This window comes from Micropterus salmoides, unplaced genomic scaffold (assembly GCF_014851395.1).
Source record: "Micropterus salmoides isolate LMB-PRFRI ecotype aquatic unplaced genomic scaffold, ASM1485139v1 Ms_hic_scaffold_10, whole genome shotgun sequence".
Taxonomy (NCBI): domain Eukaryota; kingdom Metazoa; phylum Chordata; class Actinopteri; order Centrarchiformes; family Centrarchidae; genus Micropterus; species Micropterus salmoides.
In genome coordinates this window covers 21988578-22012325 of record NW_024040041.1, presented here as the reverse complement: position 1 = coordinate 22012325, position 23748 = coordinate 21988578, and the positions used below count along the sequence as shown (strand labels likewise).

Sequence of the window (23748 nt, the reverse complement as noted above, 5' to 3'; positions counted from 1 at the left end):
CAAGAGAGAATGGCCATTAAAAGTAATGCTAACGGTAGCTAACAATAGCTTGCAGACCTCTTAAAGCATGTAGTCATCAGTGATACTACTCTTCATCACAGAGTATGCAAAGGCGCAACACTCAACATAAACAAGAACATAAACGATGTGCCTCATCTTTTGAATCATATTGTGTCATCTTACCACTGGCAAAATTAAACCCACAGGGCAGAAATTTTGTCTCCCCCTTCTGAGTGAGAGTAATAACACAATGCTGTCAAGAAGCTTATGAGTATAGGCTGTTGTTGCTACAGTTGCTCCCCCTTCAGCTCTGGCTAACTAGTCATTGCTGGCTGGCATAAAAAAATCAATACTAGTTTGCTAGCATGAGACATTAGCTACAGACACCAGATTTTAAAACTGAAGAACACTGCAAATACAGATGGATTTACCTGGCAGTGATAGCCTTGATCTGAACTGTGAACTCGTTCAGCAAGAGCGTGAATGTAACAGATGTTCATTTATATCTAAATGTCCTGCGCTCTTTACACAGCTTTAATGTTTATAGAGGGTAGGCACACTACTGCACATTCATTAATTTATTTATAATGGCAACTATGATTTAAACATAACTAAACATATGAGCTAAACATAAAAAACGTCATAATAAAATTACTTCCAGTATTTTCTGTAGGCTTAAAACACTAACAATCATTCTTGAAGCACTATTTCTGAAGACTTTTTGCAAAACCTTAAACACAACTCATTGTGTTTTCACTTACAACGCAAATTTATCTCTGGACAACTGCCAAGTGTTCACACACAATGCGATTAGGTGAATAAACACGACCTGCAAATACTACAGTTACATGAACCCAAAGTAAACATTTTGCTGTGATTTAATAATAATACACGGACCAAACTGATGCCGTAATAACTACAATAGGCCTTTGATGCCGATCTGTTATATGAACATATGAATTATGTCAGCAAGTTAGCAGGACAACAACTTTTTAAAATGTTTGTTTCTCTGCCTGGTCCTCTCCAAACAACGATCTGAAGCTGTCGGTGACGTCTGAACAATCTCACCGCAGATAGGCTTTCGCAACATAGCGCCATGCGAATTTCTCACTCAATTTGAAAAATTTGAAGTGAACCAGTCGCATGTCGCAACAAACGCATCTTCCACACCGCCCGGACCAAATTCGCATGGTTTCGCATTGACTTTTATATGTAATCAAGCTGCCCAAAACGCTGTATTCACTTTCATTGGGAACACAGCATTGCACTCAATTTGCAATTCAATAATACATTTTTGTATCAAAACTGTAAACATTACTATTTTGCTACACTATTTTGTCATTCCACATTGATACATGTGTTAGTTCACAAGCTTGAGTACTAAATTGGCCATTGATAAACATTTGGTAAGACCTGATGTAATCAGTATCAGGAGAAAATAAGCTATAAAGAGTGATGGAAAATATGTGTGTGGGTCACTTGGCAACCACTAAGTCCTCACACCATCTGCTTAAATCAGTAAGTGTCCTAGAGCCAGCTCAAAAGAGGTCAACATCAGTTAACAATTGGACTCAAAAATGCCATAATGTACATAAGCCCTCTGCCAAGACACTTATCATGCTTCTTTAGCAGATGCCACCTCCTTAGTATCAAATGTAGCAACAGGGTGAAGTTATTTTGTTTTGTGTGGAACTTATTTTGGGCCTGATGTCAAACGAGTTGCCAACTGATTTCATATCCATTAAAGGAGTTATACAAAAGGAAACTGCACTTAATAATAATAATTCCTCATCTTTAATATTATTGCAGAAATATGAGATGTTACAGAGACCTCTAAATGTATGTTTAAGATGAATATTATTATTTAATTAACATGTGTCTTAGTGTATTAGTGTAATTTAGGGTGAACTTTGTTTCATGTCAGAGATCTCAAATGCAAGCGTCCTGCAATTGAATACCAATGGACTTTGGGAGACTTTCCAGAACAACCCCCAAAGCTGCCAATGATTTTTTTTAAAAGAGGGTCAATGTTCACAACATGTTTCAACTTTAATGTCCTTTAAATCAAGAACTATTATTATGGGAATCATACACAAACCATATTCTGCACAATTAAATGAATGATACAATTTGGCCATCACTTTCATGCCTGCATTTGGAGGCAGTAGTGGAGCAACATTTACAGCAACAAGCTTGTTACTGAGATAATCTAGGGCAGAAATGCATAATCAACTCCTTCTTTCTCTTCAAATAATTTGACATGTATGGGTCCTTAAGCAGTCCCTTAAGCCTTTTTTGTAGTTGTGTTGGTCACATCCAAATTAAAATAAAATTAAATCAAATCAACAGTTATAACATCATAATGTGTGCTGTATTTTTTAATTATAGCTACAATTAAGAGATGTGAATTATGCATACCATCTGCTTAAACACCACTGACACAAAATAAACAACAGAATGAAAAGAGGCCATGACCATTCTGAGTGAGAGACATGACATGGTTCTGACCAGTCACTCCCACCCTCTATAAAAGAGGCAGCTCTAAACTTCTGCATGAACTGAAATGCTCCCAGCACAGGTGAATGTATTCACTCAGACATTAGTTTGTGCTCTTATTCATTAGTTAGACAAATTACTGTGTTACTAATTACATTTTGTAAAAACAAAAACCTTAGTGGTAGTCTTGAATGAATAACATTATTTTAAAACTATATCAAATAACATATTGAAGACGTAGCTTCCAAAAAACACACAATTAATTAGTTTGTGTTGACAACTAATACACACCATGTCTTATCATGGGAGTCTAGTGAACTTTGTTTTCATCTTCCACTGAACTGCCACCATGAGCACAGACGTGGAGATGGAGCAGTATGGCCCATGTGATTCATTATTTCTTCCCAATTTCTGTCCATGAGTGTTTATGTTTAGTAAACTAAAAATGTTTAGTAAAACATTTTTTAATCTATATATTTATCATTGTATTTTAAATTCAGTGACACAACAATGGCATCCATCTGAATGTTTTTATTTGAAATGATTTCTCAGTAAAAATAATTCACTTTTTTTCTGATTCAGACGGTCACTGTAAAAGAGGATGACATCCATCCAAGGAATCTTCCAAAGTATAACAAAATGAGGACATGGTCATGATGACCCACCTCAAAGAGAGTTACACATCATGGATGATCTATGTGAGTTTCCACTATACTATGTGAATGTACCTATGTCTTAGTAAACATAGGTACATTCATTGCGGGAGGATTTAAATCATCCTCTACAGATTTAGGGCATTTACTAAACTCTGAAAATATGTTTAATAATTATATTATATTGTCAAATAAACACTCAATTCGCGGCAGCAATATGTGTTATACTTGAAAAATAACGTTGATAAGCACAAGACTACATGCTACTATTTATCACTTTGATCCCTTTGGAAGTACTGTATAGAGTATATAGGCTAAAATGTAGTATAGAGTTGAACATTTATAGTATATAGAGAGAATATTATAGATCCATGACAATTGTTATTAAAAATTTGTTTTCTCTACTTCAGCACCACGGACAGATCTGTGGATTTATCAATACACAACAAGTAAGGGGATTCATTTAGGTCATTTTGACAACAAGGGGAATGACTGAAATTTAAAGACAAACAATACAAAAAATAACACTATTTATTTATGTTGTGCTCCTCTAGAGGCTCTTCTGATCCACCATCCCCTATGACTACCCAATGATCAGTCACGGTTAAAATTATTATCAAAAGCATCGATGATGTGAAGGAGTTCATTGCCACAGATGTAAGACATGTAGTTAAATAGATTGTATAGTGGGGAAATAATACATTTTCATCATATGTATTCTAGTGTGTATAATATTACTCAAGTCAATCTGTACTTAATAATCATTCACCAATCAACACTCAATCACCATTTTAGGTTAGCTTTGGTAAAATCCCTTACCTCATGGGCCTGGACTCAGCTGATATGCTGAAAGCTCTGTGCTACCCAAGAGTGAAGGTTGGAAATGAGATGGTGACCAAAGGTCAAACCATGACACAGGTGATAAAAAGACAATTTGTTTGTTTTTAAAAAGTAGAGAAATACTTGCACTTCGATATGAAAAAGAAATGACCAGAATAATATCATTGTTTCTAGGTCAACAATTCTGTCGGTGCTCTGTGTAAGTCTGTCTATGAGAAAATGTTCTTGTGGATGGTTATCCGTATCAATGAGATGCTGGACACAAAGCAGGCAAGACAGTACTACATTGGAGTGTTGGATAATGCTGGATTTGAGATCTTTGATGTGAGTAGTTTAAAATATCTGAGCAGTTTTAAAGTTCAACCTTATTATGGCAAGAAATTCAGTATTTTTCTGTAATTACAGTACAAAAGCTTGGAGCAACTCTGCATCAACTTCACCAATGAGAAACTCCAACAGTTTTTCAACCACACCATGTTTGTTCTGGATCAAGAGGAGTACAGGAAAGAAGGCACTGAGTGGGAGTTTAGTGACTTTACAGCTCTACCAGAATTCTTCAAACAAGCTGCTGGCCTTCCTGTATGCATCGCATGCTGCAGCTGATGGTAAGAAATAAGAGTGAACAGAGTGTTCAGAAACATTTTTTATCTAGTACAGATGTTTAAACCTGCTGAACTTTTTTCTACTTTAATGATAGTGCAACATTGTTTAAAGTGCCCTCTCTTTCCGTTGGCAACTTATCAGAAAGTGCAGTTTACATGCATAATGCAATGGGAGGTGCAGTAACTTTGTAGTTACAGCTAAGAAACTGTGTCTGTTTCCAGGGACGTCACTAGGATTGAAAGACAGGGGTGGGTTCGCCACCAGTCCATGCGTAACTAGCACTTGCAAAATCGTTGCCCCTGCATCTTTTCTTTCTGTATTAGAACTACACTTACATTAACAACCACTGAAGAAGCCAAGATGTTAACAAGTAAAAGTGTAAAAACATATTCTCTTCTTCCATTTCTCCTTTTTTTAACAAAAGTTACTGTAATGTTAAGGCACATCAAAGCTGCATGGGGGGTATTCACTTAGGCCAGACAGTGTTCCTGCTGAGTTCTTCTGTGAATTAAATGCTATCCAGCTTCTCATGTAAATGTGTGATAAAGTAATAACCATACCATCTAATTCCTCTCTTTCTTAGATAAGTTGCAGGTCCAAAGAATGCTATTTAATTACACTAATTGCTGTTATTGCGCTGTAGATTGGTTCAATCACAGTGTGATTTTGCTTTGTAGTTTGACTTGCATACAAACATACAATAAATACTTTCTCATGTAAGCTGCTGATAAGGATCCTGTTTAAAGTGGCTACTGTCTGAACTGAATAAAAGATTTGGAGTAACTACTACTATATGTATGGATGCATGTATGTAGGATTGTTTTCATTTTATTATGTTTTCATGTGTGTATATCTGTGGGTGTGTGCTCATGTATAGCCTAGCCTACATTTTGGCAACATCTACTTATTTATTTATTTAATTACAGCCATAAATGCAGACAGTTAAGTTTGTCAGAATATAGCAACTATACTAAATATCATGAAATAAGTTTCCTTGGTGCTTAGACCTGCCAACAAATGCCCCACATTTCCTTAGATCTGTAGACCACTACTCAATCACTCCGGCCCCCTTAGCGTCAGCTGCCCTGCCAATCTCCTGCTTCTCTCGCTCTCTCTCCTAAAATATCTCAGAATATCCATCTGGTCAATGAATTAAAGGATACACCGGTATAACAGCATTAACAGGGACACTATGGCACTTAGTTTTAAGTGACAACAACATTCTATGGGGACTGATATTGTTTTGAAATACTTTAAAAATAGGTAATATTAATGGCATTCACTCTTGCTAGATTTGTGTTTTCCATAGCCAACTAAAAATATCTAAATAATACAATATAAAAATATTATTTCATTTACCTCAAGAAAACAGAGCTAATGTCAAGCAAGTAACATTAACAACAACTTACAATTTCACTCTGTATCACCACTCTTACACTTCTTAAAACCGTCTCTTTATCACTCATTATGTTGAATCAGTCTTCCTTCACCGACCTACACACTAATCTGTGTATGTCGGTGTGAGTGTGTAGGAACATTGCTCTGAAGCTTGGCAGAGAAGCAAGGTCCTAGTGCCCAACAACAGTAGGGTTTTAATTGCAGAGGAAACAACCAGAATGATATTTTACTAAATAAGGACTCCATCCAAACATCCATGCCTGTTTCACTTGGGTCCAGCCTAGAACAAAGCTGATTAATGCACTGTGGTAATATACAGTACTCATTCATGCTAATTAAAACATCTTCAACAATTTCACAGACAAGAAAAGTTAAAAACAGATACTACACTGTGATTTATTCTGTGCCCTGTTTTGCAAAACAGACGAATAATTTATCACAGACACTTGAAAAGAAGCACATAACCCACTTTTTTGCACAATGACATGGTAATGTAATATGTAAAAAAATATATATTTAATATGTTCCGTCGGGGATCAATAAAGTATTCTGGTTCTAAAATTGCCCTTTCAATAAGTAGAATAAATCCAACCTTTCTCAGTGATGAATTATTGATCATTATGTTGAAGGTGCGTGACTTGGAAGATGAAGTTGAGGTCAAACAGAGATGTGGAGCTGATGTTGTTAAAGGAGTCCGCAAATATGAGAGGAGAGTGAAGGAGCTGACCCACCAGGTGATTCGTGAGTCCCACGTCAACAAGCTGAGAACCAAGAGTGATGCTGGAAAAGGTACGTTTGTTTTTTCATGATCAAAATAATAATTGTGATGAAATTAGATGTCATGAAATTATTTGATGCTGTGTACTTTTAATGTTGATAGTGTAAATCAATAACACATCTAATATAGTACTCAAATACTTTCATAATTGATTTTATTATCATTAACTTGATTACTACAACTGAAAGTTTATTATGCTGGTTGATTTTCCCCTCTTTTTTAGTCTGCTAAGTAATAATCATCATCCAGTTGAGGCCTTTCAACAGAGTTCATAAAATATGAACTCTGTTGAAATAAAGAATTGTCATCAGTATCTTGAAAACTGTCATTTCCTTTCTAATGACCAATTTATTTGGATGCCCAGATTATTCTTTAGTCCAAAAGTCTGGAAATCAACCATGCTTTACCACTGTGAGTTTAAGACCTGAAGTCAATCTTGCCTGGGCCTTCTCACTCACCATCCAGTTTTCGATGAAGTGACAGACACTCAGAGATTACATAGATTATATGGTCAACATATTTATTTAGCTGTTTGCGGATAATTATATTATGATTTAGTATTACATGCGTCCTCCATTATACTGTGTGCATATACATTATTCACATATTTTGGGTTCCAAAAATTCTATAGGGTTAGAATTAGGGTTAGGTTCTCAAAATCTAGATTTATTAAACCTACAATAAAAGTGTGATTTGATTTAAAGAACAAGGTTAAAGGCTAAGGCCTGCCCAGCATCCATGCAATGCTTTATTTGGGATGACACAGGCGACAAATATTTATAGGGTGCCAAGTCATGCAAGTGTTAGCACTCCTGGAGGAAATTAAACCTTGACTTGGAATCTTGGAACAGATTAAGGTCTCTGGCAGGTTTCTTTGCTTAGCAGAATCCCTATATGTCAAAGGAACTGCATAAATCAATCAGGGTCCAAGTAATTATCACTTTTTTACTCAAATAATATTTCGATTTTCATAAGCATCCAGGTGGCGTGGAACACACACACACACACGCGCGCACACACACACACACACACACACACACACACACACACACACACACACACACACACACACACACACACTATAACAAAATATCAAGTCTGAAGCAAGGACCTGATGTTATGTTGCAACCCCTAAGTCCTCACATCACCATATGTGTCCAAGAGCCAGCTCAAAAGAGGTTAACATCAGTTAAGAATTGGAATCAAAATGCCTTAATAAACATCTCTGCCCTCTGCCAAGACACTTATGCTTCTTTAGCAGATGCCATCTCCTTAGTATCAAATGTAGCAACCGCTGAAGTTATTTTGCCTAGTGTGGAACTTATTTTGGGCCTGATCCCAAATGAGTTGCCAACTCTTATCCATTTAAGGAGTTATATAACAGGCGATTGAGCTTATATGGATAATACTTCATCTTTAATTGTATTACAGGAACATGAGATGTGCCAGAGTGCTGTAACTCTAGACCACAAACATTGGGTCATTTCCAAAAACCAAGCTCTGTGTATGTATCTGGTATGGCATAAGCACATTGATGCAATGTAAACTCAATTAATGAAGTGCTTTGATTCATAAGATTAAATAGTGCGCAAACACAGTTATACATTTTATGATATAGATTTTAAGGTATTCTATAGGTATTATTGAAACGTATATGTTTTGTGAGGTATTATAAGCACAATAACAGTTTTATTAAATTATTATTAATGAACATTATTAAGTATTATCAATTAGAATCAGACTTAGTTCAACCTTTAAATGAATATTAAAGATGAATATTATTATTTAATTAACATATGTTAACAACTGTCTTATTTTAATGTCAATTAGGGGGAACTTTCTTTCATGTCAGAGATCTCAAATGTGCCAGTGTCCTGCAATTGAATACCGATGGACTTTGGGAGACTTTCCAAGACAACCCTCCGAGCTGCCAATGAATTTAAAAAAGATGGTTAGTGTTCACAACATGTTTCAACTTTAATGTCCTTTAAATCAAGAACTATAATTACTGGAATCATAAACAAACCATATTCTGCACCATTAAATGAATGAACATTTGGCCATCACTTTCATGCCTGCATTTGGAGGCAATAGTGGACCAACATTTAGAGTAGCAAGCTTGTAACTGAGATAATGTAGGGAAGAAATGCATAAGCAACTCCTTCTTTCTCTCCAAATAATTTGACTTGTATAGTCCCTGAAGTCTTATTTGATTCACTGGAATGTCTTTATTTTAAACAAAGCTACTTGTGTGTGTGTGAGTACATTTCAGCAACTCTTTGTGTTGTACTGAATTTTTTTATATTTGTAGAAAGATTGTTTTCATAGTTAACATTCCAGGTGATAGCATTAATTTATGTTTTAAATTTAAACAAACACATTGTGTTGGTCACATCCAAAGTTGCAATCACATTAAATCAAATCATTTGCTATAGCATCATAATGTGTGCTGTATTATTTTTAATTATAGTTACAATTAAGAGATGTGAATTATGCATTCCACCTGCTTAAACACAACTGACACAAAATAAGCAACAGAATGAAAAAATACCATGACCATATACCGAGTGAGAGACTATGTGCTGACCAGTCACTCCCACCCTCTATAAAAGAGGCAGCTCTGGACTTCACCGTGAACTGATAGGCTCCCTACACAGGTAAGTGTATTCACTCAGACATCAGTCGGTACTCTTATTTATTAGTTAGTCAAGTTGCAAATTACTTATGCTTATTAAGATACCTTAGTGGTAGTCTTGATTGGACCACATTATTCCAAAACACATTTCTTTAAATACACACTCACTCACAATACATTGACAATACAAGATGTACCTTCTTCCAAGAAACACACAGTTAATTAGTTTGTGTTGGCATCTAATATGTACACTGTCTTATCATATACTAAACGATCATAAAGGGCAATACTATTACTAAGGTTGTGGAGGGCAATTGAAGGGATGAAAGAATATTGAACTTTATTGATTCAACTGAATACATTTAGCATACAGAATATTATCAGGTATATATACATGTTGCCACCTTTACCCTCTACTGGTTTGAAACTGACTGAACAATTTAAATTAGGAAAACAAACTATTGTTTATTGTACTTGTGTTTAATTGTCTTTTTAAGCATCTTGGGACTCCACCAGAGACTCCCCCACTCATTCTGTACTAGAACAAGTTGAGGTAAAAGATGTCATCTTAAAAAAGCATGAATTCACCACCACTTGGATGCAAGACCATATCTACATCATGTTTATATGTTAAAATTGTTGTGTACACTTCATCTTTTCAGGCTCCACTGAACTGCCACCATGAGTACTGACTCGGAGATGGAGCAGTATGGCCCAGCGGCCATATACCTCCGAAAACCAGAGAGGGAGAGGATTGAGGCACAGGCTGCACCATTTGATGCCAAAACTGCCGTCTTTGTGGCTGATGCGGATGAGATGTACCTCAAGGGTAAACTTGTGAAGAAAGAAGGTGGCAAAGCCACGGTTGACACAGACAGTGGAAAGGTAGGTGATTTATTTTACTTTTTTAAACAAAACTCCCCTCTTTCTGTAGGAGGATGCAATTTTATCCATGAGTGTGTATTTAAAACAAAAGCTAGTGACCTACACATTTATCATTGTATTCAAAATCCAGTGACACTGTGAACAACAATAGTATCCATCTGAATGTTTTTATTTGGAATGATTTCTAAGTAAAAATAATTTATTTCCGATTCAGACGGTCACTGTAAAAGAGGACGACATCCATCCGAGGAATCCCCCAAAGTATGACAAAATTGAGGACATGGTCATGATGACCCACCTCAATGAGCCTTGTGTGTTGTACAACCTCAAAGAGCGTTATGCCTCATGGATGATCTACGTGAGTTTACACCATACTATACAAATTCATTCTGTATGTACATATGTATGAATGTCTTGATAATTTGTTAATTCTTAAAGTAAAATTCTGTAAAATTTGCTGTTTTTTGTGATTTGATGGCCCTGCAGTTTCAGAGCGTAATTTACAGCTGTTATAAATAAATAAGGACAGCTGTACAACTGCCTTTGTTTGATTACATTACTTATTAAAAAATAGCAAGACAACTACTTTGCTAACACAACATGTGCCATAAAATAAGACAAAGCAAACCAGCTAATAAGTTGTCACTTACTAGTCCAACAGCAAGGCAGCCAGCTTGGCATCTGTCTTGCTGGTTTGCTGAAGATTTCTGTAGGTATGTGACATGGTGCCATAAAGCATAACGCCACTGTTGCGAAGGGTTTCCTGCTCAGGATTCTAATGCTACATAGTGCAATAGCAGGCGTTTCAGAACCAGAGTGGCAATGAAATAGACGACGTTCTCCCTCTTATACATCAGTGTACCATCAAAATGATAAAATTACTATATAATGTATTTTTAACAGGGGAATAGCCGTCAAAAAGAACATCCTCCGTAGATGTAGAGCACTTACTCAACTCTGACATTATGGATAATTATTACATTATATTGTCAAATAAACACTGAATTTGCTGCACAAATATTTGTTTCATTTGAAAATAACAAGTGAGATCAACACACAACTGCAAATTGCTAGATCAATTCAAAATCAATTTGCCACTACTCACTACTAGAGTATATAAGGTATATAGGCTATAATACAGAATAGAATTAAGTATTTATAGTATATAATTTAGAGAATATTATAGATCCAAGACAAAACTGACAGAAAGGCAGGAGTGGAAAAAGGCGCAATAACAAATCCATCTGCTCTACTTCAGAACCATGGAAAGCACCATGGATTTATCAATATACAGACATCCCCCCACAAATGTTAATAAATAATAAATGTTATCACTATGTGTATGTGCTGTCCTATTACAGACCTACTCTGGGTTGTTCTGCGTTGTTGTGAATCCCTACAAGTGGCTTCCTGTGTATGATGCTGTAGTTGTGGCAGCATACAGAGGAAAGAAGAGGATTGAGGCACCACCCCACATCTTCTCCATCTCAGACAATGCCTATCAGTTCATGCAAATTGGTAAGATGAATGTTATTAGTGTTCAAATATAAATACACTGGTAAAACATATCTTAAACAAAAACTTACTGAAAGAATTCAATCATGTGAACGTTGTTTGTTTGTGTTTCAGATCGTGAGAATCAGTCTGTCCTGATTACGTGAGTATTAAACTAAATATAATGTTAAGTCTTTATAAACTTCATTATATGAAGCAGAATCTTGACATTGTGTTTTTGTTCCCCAGTGGAGAATCTGGTGCAGGAAAGACTGTCAACACCAAGCGTGTCATCCAGTACTTTGCAACAATTGCAGCTATTGGAGCTAAGAAGGCTGAGGCAACACCTGGCAAAATGCAGGTAAAATTGATTTTGAAAGATAAACTATTTGTCTGAGGACAGATAATTTGAATTTATAGCTCATGTAAGTCAAATCTTCTCATGCAGGGCTCCCTTGAGGACCAAATCATTGCAGCCAACCCTCTACTGGAGGCCTATGGTAATGCCAAGACTGTGAGGAATGACAACTCCTCTCGTTTTGTAAGTAACTGAGGGACCATTTTGAGACTTTTTTTGTTGCTAAATTACAAAAACTGATGTTATTAATGATCTGGCTGTCTAGGGTAAATTCATCAGGATCCACTTTGGCGCTACTGGCAAGCTGGCATCAGCTGATATTGAAACATGTAAGTTTCAACCATGGGCTAAGTCAATGATTAATCTCTTATAAAGTAATATATTCTGCGATGGACTGGCGACCTGTCCAGGGTGTACCCCGCCTTTTGACCGATGTCAGCTGGGATTGGCTCCAGCCCCCCATGTGACCTTGATTTGTTCATCTTAGATCTGCTGGAGAAGTCTCGTGTCACCTTCCAGTTGTCTGCTGAGAGGAGTTACCATATCTTCTATCAGCTGATGACTGGCCACAAGCCTGAACTCCTGGGTATGTACAAAATAAATTTAAAATGTATTAATGTAAACAATGCAAATGTAACACCAAATAACACTATGTATTTCTGTTGTGCTCGTGTAGAGGCTCTTCTGATCACCACCAACCCCTATGACTACCCAATGATCAGTCAGGGTGAAATCACTGTCAAAAGCATTGATGATGTGGAGGAGTTCATTGCAACAGATGTAAGATAACAATGCAGGTAAATAGATGGTGTACTGGGAAAAATGTTTCACATACCAAAAGCTTTGCTTCATTTACAATGCAGACTGCAATTGACATCTTGGGCTTCAATGCTGATGAGAAATTGGGCATCTACAAGCTGACTGGAGCTGTGATGCATCATGGCAACATGAAATTCAAGCAGAAGCAGCGTGAGGAGCAGGCTGAACCTGATGGCACTGAGGGTAACTGCTAAATTAAATATGCCTTTATTTCGTGTGTAAAACAATACCAAAGTCTCTGTGTACTTAATACTCATTGTCTTCCAGTGGCTGATAAAATCGCTTACCTCATGGGTCTGAACTCTGCTGATATGCTGAAAGCTCTGTGCTACCCAAGAGTCAAGGTCGGAAACGAGATGGTGACCAAAGGTCAAACTGTGCCACAGGTGATAAAAAGAAAATGTGATGTTTGAAAAAATTTTATGAAAAAGTTATTCAGAGAAATGACCATAATAATATAATTGGTTCTAGGTCAACAACGCTGTCAGTGCTCTGTGTAAGTCTGTCTATGAGAAAATGTTCTTGTGGATGGTTATCCGTATCAATGAGATGCTGGATACAAAGCAGGCAAGACAGTTCTACATTGGAGTGTTGGATATCGCTGGATTTGAGATCTTTGATGTGAGTAGCTGAAAAATATCTGAGCAGTTTTGAAGTTCAACCTTATTTTGGCATGAAATTAAATGTTTTTCTGTAATTACAGTTCAACAGCTTGGAGCAACTCTGCATCAACTTCACCAATGAGAAACTGCAACAGTTCTTCAATCACACCATGTTTGTTCTGGAGCAAGAGGAGTACAAGAAAGAAGGCATTGAGTGGGAGTTCATTGACTTTGGTATGGATTTGGCTTCCTGCATTGAGCTTATCGAGAAGGCAAGTAATTACTCCTGAAGACATGATTTGTTTGTTCTTGTGTAAATGTTTACTTCCACAAACAATTATTTCAAAATCTGATGTAAACTTCTCTTAGCCACTGGGAATCTTCTCCATCCTTGAAGAGGAGTGCATGTTCCCCAAGGCCTCTGACACAACTTTCAAGAACAAGCTGCATGATCAACATCTTGGCAAGAGCAAGGCCTTTGAGAAGCCAAAGCCTGGAAAGGGCAAAGCTGAGGCTCACTTTGCCCTGGTTCACTATGCTGGTACAGTGGACTACAATATCACTGGCTGGCTGGAGAAGAACAAGGACCCACTGAATGAGTCAGTTATTCAGCTCTACCAGAAAGCTTCAAACAAACTGCTGGCCTTCCTGTATGCATCCCATGGTGCAGCTGAGGGTAAGAAATAAGAGTGAGCAGAGTGTTCAGAAACTGTGTGTATCCTGTACAGATGTTTTAACCTGTTTAACTATTTTCTACTATTGAAGATAGAGAAACATTGTTAAAATTGCCTTCTCTTTATGAGCTGGCAACTAATCAGAAAGTGCAGTTTAATGTATAATGTTACCCAAGGTACAGTAAGTTTGTTGTGACAAGTAAGAAACCGTGTCTGCTTCACGTGGGTCCGGCTTAGAGAAAAGCTAATGAATCTGTTCTGAGCTCTGTTGTAATATACTCATTTATGCCAAATTAAAAAAAAATCTAGTTCAAATTCCACAGAGAAGAAAGGGTCAAACAGGTTCCACAGTGGTATCTATTATTTATATTTATTTAATGTTTTGCAAAACAGAGGCTGCTGCTAGTGGGGGCAAGAAGGGTGGCAAGAAGAAGGGTGGTGCCTTCCAGACTGTGTCTGCTGTTTTCAGAGTATGTATTGTTACATGTTTTTGAAAGCAGTTACCAACCTCCTCTTAAAATACTGACTAATTATCCTCTTGATCCACAGGAGAACTTGGGCAAGCTGATGACCAACTTGAGGAGCACTCACCCTCATTTTGTCCGTTGTCTGATTCCTAATGAATCAAAGACACCTGGTAAGAAGCGCATAAGCCAGTTTTGTACATTATGTATGACATGGGAATGTAAAGGAATTTAAGTAATATGTTAATATAACATGCAATGTGCAGGTCTTATGGAGAACTTCTTGGTCATCCACCAGCTGAGATGTAACGGTGTGCTGGAAGGCATCAGAATCTGCAGAAAGGGCTTCCCCAGCAGAATCATCTACGGTGACTTCAAGCAGAGGTGATTTTTCAGTAGAAGAATTTCAAGTTATTATGATGTAAAACACCAGGCTGAGAAGTAAAGTAAATATGAGTAATAACATAATAATCTTTTTCAGATACAAAGTATTGAATGCCAGTGTCATCCCTGAGGGACAGTTCATTGACAACAAGAAAGCTTCAGAGAAGCTGCTGGGCTCCATTGATGTGGACCACACTCAGTACATGTTTGGACACACAAAGGTTCATCCTTATAGAAACTATTAACATATTAAGTTGTCCTGTTACAGCCATGTGTCCTGAGAACTGAGTTCCTTCACTTGACAACACAGGTGTTCTTCAAAGCTGGTCTGCTGGGTCAGCTGGAGGAGATGAGAGATGAGAAACTGGCTACACTGGTGACCATGACTCAGGCTCTCTGCAGAGCATATCTCATGAGGAGGGAGTTTGTTAAGATGATGGAGAGGAGGTATGATTCTCACTTAGTACACTAAACTTTACTGTCCAATTATAAAAACTGAACAAAATTATAAATGCAACACTTTTGTTTTTGCCCCCATTCATAATGAGCTGAACTTAAAGATCTAAGGCTTTTTCTACGTACACAAAAGACCTATTTCTCTCAAATATTGTTCTCAAATCTGTCAAAAGTTTGTGAGCACTTTTCCTTTGTCGAGATAATCCATCCACCTCCATTCAACCAGCCTCACAACCATGTGTAACCACAGCAGCCTCTACATCCTCCACATCCAGCATCTTCACCTCCAACATTGTCTGAGACCAGCCACTCGGACAGCTGCTGCATCAGTCGGTTTGCATAACCAAAGAAGTTCTTGACAAACCGTCTGAAACCATGTCAGGGAAGCTCATCTGCATGCTTGTTGTCCTCATCAGGGTCTCGACTTGACAGCAACTTAGCACAGCCATTGAAGAGGAGTGGAACACCATTCCATAGGCCACAATCAACAACTTGATCAAAAGTGGCATTATATTGTGATGCCTAAGGCCCAAGGTACACCTGTGCAATACCCTTGCTGTCTGATCAGCATCTTTGTATGTCACATTTGGGTCGGCAAAGGAGGAGTGCTCACTAACACAGATTTTGATAGATTTGTGAACAATATTTGAGAGAAAGAGGCCTTCTGTGTACATAGAGAAAGTCTTGGATCTTGATGATGAATGGGGAAAAAAAGGTGTTGCGTTTATAATTTTGTTCAGTGTAGGTAGTCAGTGATATTTGTTGTTAAATTGTTATCCACTGCAGTACAAAATCGTATTTTAGTAAAAATAACACTATATCTGTATTATTTTTTCAGGGAATCCATCTTAACCATCCAGTACAACATCCGTTCATTCATGAATGTGAAAAACTGGCCTTGGCTCAAAGTGTACTTTAAGATCAAGCCTCTTCTGAAGAGTGCTGAGACTGAGAAGGAGCTGCAACAGATGAAGGAGAACTATGATAAGATGAAATCAGACCTGGCTGCTGCCCTGGCCAAGAAGAAGGAGCTGGAGGAGAAGATGGTTTCCCTGCTGCAAGAAAAGAATGACCTGCAACTCCAAGTGGCTTCAGTAAGTAGGAAACAAAGCAAGTGTGATTGCTTCACATGTACTCTTCACAAATTAAACACTGGTGCTCACATTTTCAGAGGCCACATACTTTGCTTGTCTCCTGCTTGCCTTCCTAAAGTTGTAGACCAAATAACCAAATAAATAATTAACTAAAAATTAAGAATATTAAAATATTTAAAACTGCAGTGTCTCCCCCTTCTGACAGTGTGAGTAATTAAAAGATGACAATATGAGCTTGTGACATGATCTGCAATATGAGTTGCTGCTTTCACTAGGCCGCTCCCCCTTCAGCTATGGTAAACCAGTCACTGCTGGTTGGCATAAACCTCCCCACTTCCGGTTCGCCAGCGTGAGAATGTTGCGACAGGGAACAGATTTAAAAACTTTACTGCTAATACAGAGAAATATACCTGATGGTAATAGGTTTAATCAGCATTGCGTGAACTCGTTTGGCAAGCGGACATTAATTTATATGTAAGTCTAGCTTTAACAAATACCAAACTAAGTAACTTACTGTGTGTTCAAAATGTATTATAGGAAATTGAGAACCTCTCTGATGCTGAGGAAAGGTGTGAGGGGCTCATTAAGAGCAAGATCCAGCTCGAAGCTAAACTCAAAGAGACAACTGAGAGACTGGAGGATGAAGAGGAAATCAATGCTGAGCTGACTGGTAAGAAGAGGAAGCTGGAGGATGAATGCTCTGAGCTGAAGAAAGACATTGATGACTTGGAGCTCACCTTGGCTAAAGTGGAGAAGGAGAAACATGCCACAGAAAACAAGGTTCACATTATTTTAAACCTATCATCTTTTAAATGTAGACTATATAGATATAAAGTGATGGAAATAATGCACCTTTCACATCATTTCAGGTGAAAAACCTGACAGAGGAGATGGCATCTCAAGATGAGTCTATTGCCAAGTTAACAAAGGAGAAGAAAGCCCTCCAAGAGGCCCACCAGCAAACACTTGATGATCTCCAGGCAGAGGAAGACAAAGTCAACACTCTGACCAAGGCCAAGACAAAGCTGGAGCAGCAAGTGGACGATGTAAGAAAACTGTTGTTTTTTTTCTGCGGGGTTTTGCCCTGTAATTACTTGGTATTCTTGGTATTGGTGCTCTGTCTTTTCAATGCCTCAACTATCATGAACTGTCATCTGATAGCTTGAGGGATCACTGGAGCAAGAGAAGAAGCTCCGCATGGACCTTGAGCGAGCCAAGAGAAAGCTTGAGGGAGATCTGAAACTGGCCCAGGAATCCATAATGGATCTGGAGAACGACAAGCAGCAATCTGACGAGAAAATCAAAAAGTAAGTGTTTCATTTATTTCAGGTTAATAATATTCTTTATAGCATCTCACACTCTAACAACAGTACAAACTATGACAGTAAAAGCTTTCTTGGTATCCTCATCAAGGAAGGACTTTGAGATCAGCCAGCTCCTCAGCAAGATTGAGGATGAACAGTCTCTTGGCGCTCAGCTTCAGAAGAAGATCAAGGAACTCCAGGTGACATATTCAACTTATATACAGTATTAGACACATACAATTCATACTCAGTATATCCAAAATAACACACTAAATATTGAACATTTAATAAACCTGCTATCATAAAATCTAGGCTCGTATTGAGGAGCTGGAGGAAGAGATTGAGGCTGAGAGGGCTGCTCGGGCTAAAGTAGAGAAGCAGAGGGCTGACCTCTCCAGGGAGCTTGAGGAGATCAGTGAGAGGCTTGAGGAAGCTGGTGGAGCAACAGCTGCTCAGATTGAGATGAACAAGAAGCGTGAAGCTGAGTTCCAGAAGCTGCGTCGTGACCTTGAAGAGTCAACCCTGCAACATGAAGCTACCGCATCAGCTCTCCGCAAGAAGCAGGCAGACAGTGTTGCAGAGCTGGGAGAGCAGATCGACAACCTCCAGCGTGTCAAGCAGAAGCTGGAGAAGGAGAAGAGCGAGTACAAGATGGAGATTGATGACCTCTCCAGTAACATGGAGGCTGTTGCTAAAGCTAAGGTGTGTGGTTTATTTTAAGTAAGGGATTAACTTTAATTATGCTTAGAAACATAAAGTGTAACTAATAAATATGACAGTAGATTTAAACTTAATTCTACATCATCGTGTTTTGTTGTTTAAAGGGAAACTTGGAGAAAATGTGCAGAACTCTTGAGGACCAGTTGAGTGAGCTCAAAGCCAAAAATGATGAGAACGTTCGCCAGCTGAATGACATTAATGGACAGAAGGCCAGACTGCAGACAGAGAATGGTGAGTCATCAGTAAAGAAAAACTGGCAATGGAAACCAGTAATGATCATATTGATAAATAACACATTTACATATTGTCCTTCAGGTGAATTTTCTCGTCAGCTTGAGGAGAAGGAAGCTCTTGTTTCCCAGCTGACCAGGGGCAAGCAGGCCTTCACTCAGCAGATTGAGGAGTTAAAAAGGCACGTTGAGGAGGAAGTGAAGGTATAACAAGTTTACATGTACTCTTATTAGGTTTTAACAGAACTGAGTCATTCTTTTTAAATGTAGTCAAAAAAATCATACAGTAAGACTTTAAATGACATAATGTTTCAACTTGATTGAGTACTTATTTATTATTTGCTTCATAGGTTATAAATGTTTTGTCATGTTCAACAGGCCAAGAATGCCCTGGCCCATGCTGTTCAGTCAGCTCGCCATGACTGTGATCTGCTCAGAGAGCAGTTTGAGGAGGAGCAGGAGGCCAAGGCTGAGCTGCAGCGAGGAATGTCCAAGGCCAACAGTGAGGTGGCTCAGTGGAGATCCAAATATGAGACTGACGCCATCCAGCGCACTGAGGAGCTGGAGGAGTCCAAGTAAGTCACTAACCTTTCAGTGTTTTTATTAGTTTTCATTTCAATAGTTTGTTTTACCAATTAGAACATTCTTCGTCGCTTCAGGAAAAAGCTTGCCCAGCGCCTGCAGGATGCTGAGGAATCCATTGAGGCTGTGAACTCAAAGTGTGCCTCTTTGGAGAAGACCAAACAGAGACTGCAGGGTGAGGTGGAGGACCTCATGATTGATGTGGAGCGAGCGAATGCTCTGGCTGCCAACCTTGACAAGAAGCAGAGGAACTTTGATAAGGTATAAGGACATCAAGGACACATTCATTAAAGTGAAACAAAAATTTATCTTAGTAAGTACTCACTGATGTTCATCTACACAATTGTAGGTCCTGGCAGAATGGAAACAAAAGTATGAGGAGGGCCAGGCAGAGTTGGAAGGAGCTCAGAAGGAGGCTCGTTCTCTCAGCACTGAATTGTTCAAGATGAAGAACTCTTATGAGGAGGCTCTTGATCAGCTGGAGACCATGAAGAGAGAGAACAAGAATCTGCAACGTATGTCATTCTCACTAAATTAAAAATGTAACTTGTGTGGGTACTTCTCTGACATTCATAAATGTAATTTATGAACCTATATTTCATTAAAATATCCCTTGTATGCATGGAATTGGATTTTAGGAAACACTCTTACCTTTTGAATATGACTTTACTCTTGGTTTTTCCTATTCGAAGAACAAATGTTCCTTTCAGGTTGTACTGTGTTTAATGCAGGAGAGTGTCTGTAGGTCACTTTTAACTGTATTTTGGTTTTGATTGCCTTTCTAGAGGAGATCTCCGACCTGACTGAACAGATTAGTGAGACTGGAAAGAGTATCCACGAACTGGAGAAAGCAAAGAAAACTGTAGAGACAGAAAAGAGTGAAGTTCAGACAGCATTAGAGGAAGCTGAGGTAATATATTTTCAAATCACAGAAATGTGTATTGTTTGACTTAAATCAAATTAGTCCATGCCATTGTAATTCAGTATTCAGTATTAAGTGACTTTTCTTAAATTTGTTAAAGGGTACACTGGAGCATGAGGAGGCCAAGATTCTCCGTGTTCAGCTTGAGCTCAACCAGATCAAAGGTGAGGTTGACAGGAAGCTGGCAGAGAAGGATGAGGAGATGGAGCAATTCAAGAGGAACAGCCAGAGGGTGATTGACTCTATGCAGAGCACTCTCGACAGTGAGGTCAGGAGCAGGAATGATGCCCTGAGAGTCAAGAAGAAGATGGAAGGAGACCTGAATGAGATGGAGATTCAGCTGAGCCATGCCAACAGGCAGGCTGCTGAGGCCCAGAAACAACTGAGGAATGTCCAGGGACAGCTGAAGGTGAGGTTCATATGATCAATTATGTATAAGAAACACAGGTAAATGGTACAGAAAGTTAATTGTGTTTTCTGTTTTGTTTTTTGTTGCCAGGATGCCCAACTGCACCTTGATGATGCTGTCAGAGGACAGGAAGACATGAAGGAGCAGGTTGCCATGGTGGAGCGCAGAAATGGCCTGATGCTGGCTGAGATTGAGGAGCTGAGAGCTGCTCTGGAGCAGACAGAGAGAGGACGCAAAGTAGCTGAGCAGGAGCTGGTTGATGCTAGTGAGCGTGTTGGACTGCTTCACTCTCAGGTGTGTTTTTATTAATTCACAAGAATTGTATTCCATCAAATAAATGAGACAGAATCATGTAATACATTGTCTATTTTGGTTAATATTTAGAACACCAGTCTTCTGAACACCAAGAAGAAACTGGAGGCTGACCTTGTCCAGGTTCAGGGTGAAGTGGATGATTCTGTTCAGGAAGCAAGAAATGCTGAGGAGAAAGCCAAAAAGGCTATCACTGATGTGAGTTTACATCTCTAACTTACTTGTTATGTTTTTGGTCTACTTCCATGAACTAATGTTAAGTTTATTATAGTTTATGAATGAATTAGAGAGAATTTTATCATTTTAGGCTGCCATGATGGCTGAGGAGCTGAAGAAGGAGCAGGACACCAGCTCTCACCTGGAGAGGATGAAGAAGAACCTGGAGGTCACAGTCAAGGACCTGCAGCATCGCCTGGATGAGGCTGAGAACCTCGCCATGAAGGGTGGCAAGAAGCAGCTCCAGAAACTGGAGTCCAGGGTATGACCTGTATATACTGTATGAGTTTTAGGATGTAAATTGCACTTTTAATGAGTAGAATAAATTCATCCTTTCTCAGTACTAAAGTTTTTGTTGAATTATTGATCATCATGTTACAGGTGCGTGAGCTGGAAGCTGAAGTTGAGGCTGAACAGAGACGCGGAGCTGATGCTGTTAAAGGAGTCCGCAAATATGAGAGAAGAGTGAAGGAGCTGACCTACCAGGTAATTTCTTATTAAATTAAAAACTTATGCGAGTTCTTAATGTCTTGATTTTGTTTCTATACTTTATTGGTAAAAAATCTGTTATCTGTGTAGACTGAGGAGGACAAGAAGAATGTGACCAGACTTCAGGATCTGGTGGACAAGCTGCAGCTGAAAGTCAAGACTTACAAGAGACAGGCTGAGGAAGCCGTGAGACAAATGTTTTGTGATCTTGCGTTTGGGAATAAATAGTGATAAATAAACCATACTAATACAGTATGATGGAATATAAAATAAAATGTACTGTAACTGTATACTGTAAACCCTTCACAGGAGGAGCAGGCCAACACTCACATGTCTAGGCTCAGGAAGGTTCAGCATGAGATGGAGGAAGCTCAGGAGCGTGCTGACATTGCTGAGTCCCAAGTCAACAAGCTGAGAGCCAAGAGCCGTGATGCTGGAAAGGTGATCATATTATATGTGATCATATTTTATGAAACATTTATTATGTGCGCACTTTAGTTTAATATGGTTGTTTAAGTCAATTCATAACCTAAATGTAATGTCTTTATACAATTCTTTACTTACTTTGTATAGATGGTGTAGATACGTATATGGTAAATGACAAATATAAAATTACCTTGCATAACCATATGGCTTAGTGTTAAGTTAAAAGTGTGTTCTAATTAATTGTATTTTTCTTCCTTTTTTTCAGTCTGACTCTGCTGAATAAGAGACAACAATCTGTTTACACAGCCTTTTGACAGAGTTCATAAAATATGAACAAGCTGTTTTGTCTTCTTATAATGTCAATAAAATGTTTCCTCATTATAGTAGTACTGTATTATATACTCTCTATTTTTCTAGTAACATGCAGTGTTAAACAGTTAGCTGAAGCTATATCAACTTGGCTGGAATGAGTGTGGTTGTTTGGTTGTAGACTGGTTATCTGTTTAGCTGGGTGAGGAGCTTTTACTGCTCCATTTTATTTCATTTGAACTACAATTAATTCCCATTCTCATATTAATTACGCAGTCAAACAGATGGATAATAAATAGTGTCAACACTATTCACAAAACTATTAACAAAGTATGTTCAGCATTTTACATTACATGGGATTACATTACATATATGGATATAGAATACCTTTAATGAATCTCTGACCTGGAATATCATTATATACAACTGAAGAGAACTGCACATATTTCAAGAATATGGTTGTTTGAAAGTAGTCTAGATGTAATGTCATAGAGAATATATATGTGTAAATGAATATTGAAAAGCTGTGCTTTCACAAATTCATGTCAATGATAAATTAATTTCATTGACATTAAAAAACAACACTGTACATTAGTGCACAATTTAATTCAATTCAATTTTATTTTATTTATATAGTGCAAAGTCACAACAACGGTTATCTCATTGCACTTTTTATATTGAGCCAGTACTCTTTGTGATATTATTTACAGAGACCCAACAATTGCCACCATGAGCAAGCACTTGGCAAATTTAATGTCCCTTCAATACAGTGTGGTAGACACTGCAGCTTAAGTTAAAGATGGTCTTCGAGCACTTACCCTCCACCAATGTAACATCTCAAGAACAATAACTCAGATACAACAGTACACGTGTTTCATGCAAAATTTTAAAATATGACAGGTTGAATTTTTACTAAAGCTTGAATGGGTAAATCCAATGAGTGCCACAATAACAAAACCCTGGATAGTCTTCCCCAAAGCTGCATTCTCACTCAGAACTAATATCCAGAAAGTGACAAAATCCACAATTAGTTTTTTAAATTTGTTATTCTGGGCAGTTCAGTTAAGGAGGAAAAAAAAACTATTAGGCTAACTGTTGCAACCCTAAAATCTCATCCTTGTACATTACGTTAATGCTAAATCCTTAAGACAATGTACCTTCGTGAAATTTTATATATTTATTATCAACTCATGCAT

The 23748-nt window shown here is 38.0% G+C and overlaps 1 protein-coding gene across 4 annotated transcripts in view; it reads left to right on the top strand.

The window, feature by feature from the left end:
- Window positions 1-22626, top strand: part of LOC119896476 (myosin heavy chain, fast skeletal muscle-like) — an 83135-nt gene extending 60509 nt beyond the window's left edge. For 2 of the 4 annotated variants that reach the window (XM_038709910.1, XM_038709909.1), the window contains exon 39: window positions 3079-3168. In XM_038709910.1, the coding sequence (XP_038565838.1) occupies window positions 3079-3153 (75 nt within the window). In that variant the 3' untranslated portion in view covers window positions 3154-3168. Of the gene's footprint in view, window positions 1-3078; window positions 3169-10069; window positions 10289-10502; window positions 10647-11649; window positions 11807-11917; window positions 11946-12031; window positions 12144-12230; window positions 12324-12405; window positions 12470-12627; window positions 12727-12816; window positions 12921-13003; window positions 13143-13226; window positions 13346-13430; window positions 13581-13662; window positions 13834-13930; window positions 14238-14628; window positions 14706-14784; window positions 14873-14965; window positions 15084-15180; window positions 15305-15393; window positions 15531-16377; window positions 16634-17170; window positions 17414-17502; window positions 17680-17794; window positions 17941-18046; window positions 18138-18249; window positions 18640-18761; window positions 18889-18972; window positions 19092-19265; window positions 19463-19546; window positions 19731-19818; window positions 19985-20254; window positions 20380-20491; window positions 20801-20890; window positions 21095-21184; window positions 21311-21419; window positions 21591-21709; window positions 21815-21907; window positions 22004-22126; window positions 22259-22508 lie in introns of those variants that run through there. The other 2 variants (XM_038709913.1, XM_038709911.1) reach the window with 2 other exon arrangements.
- Window positions 22627-23748: the final 1122 nt, after the last annotated feature.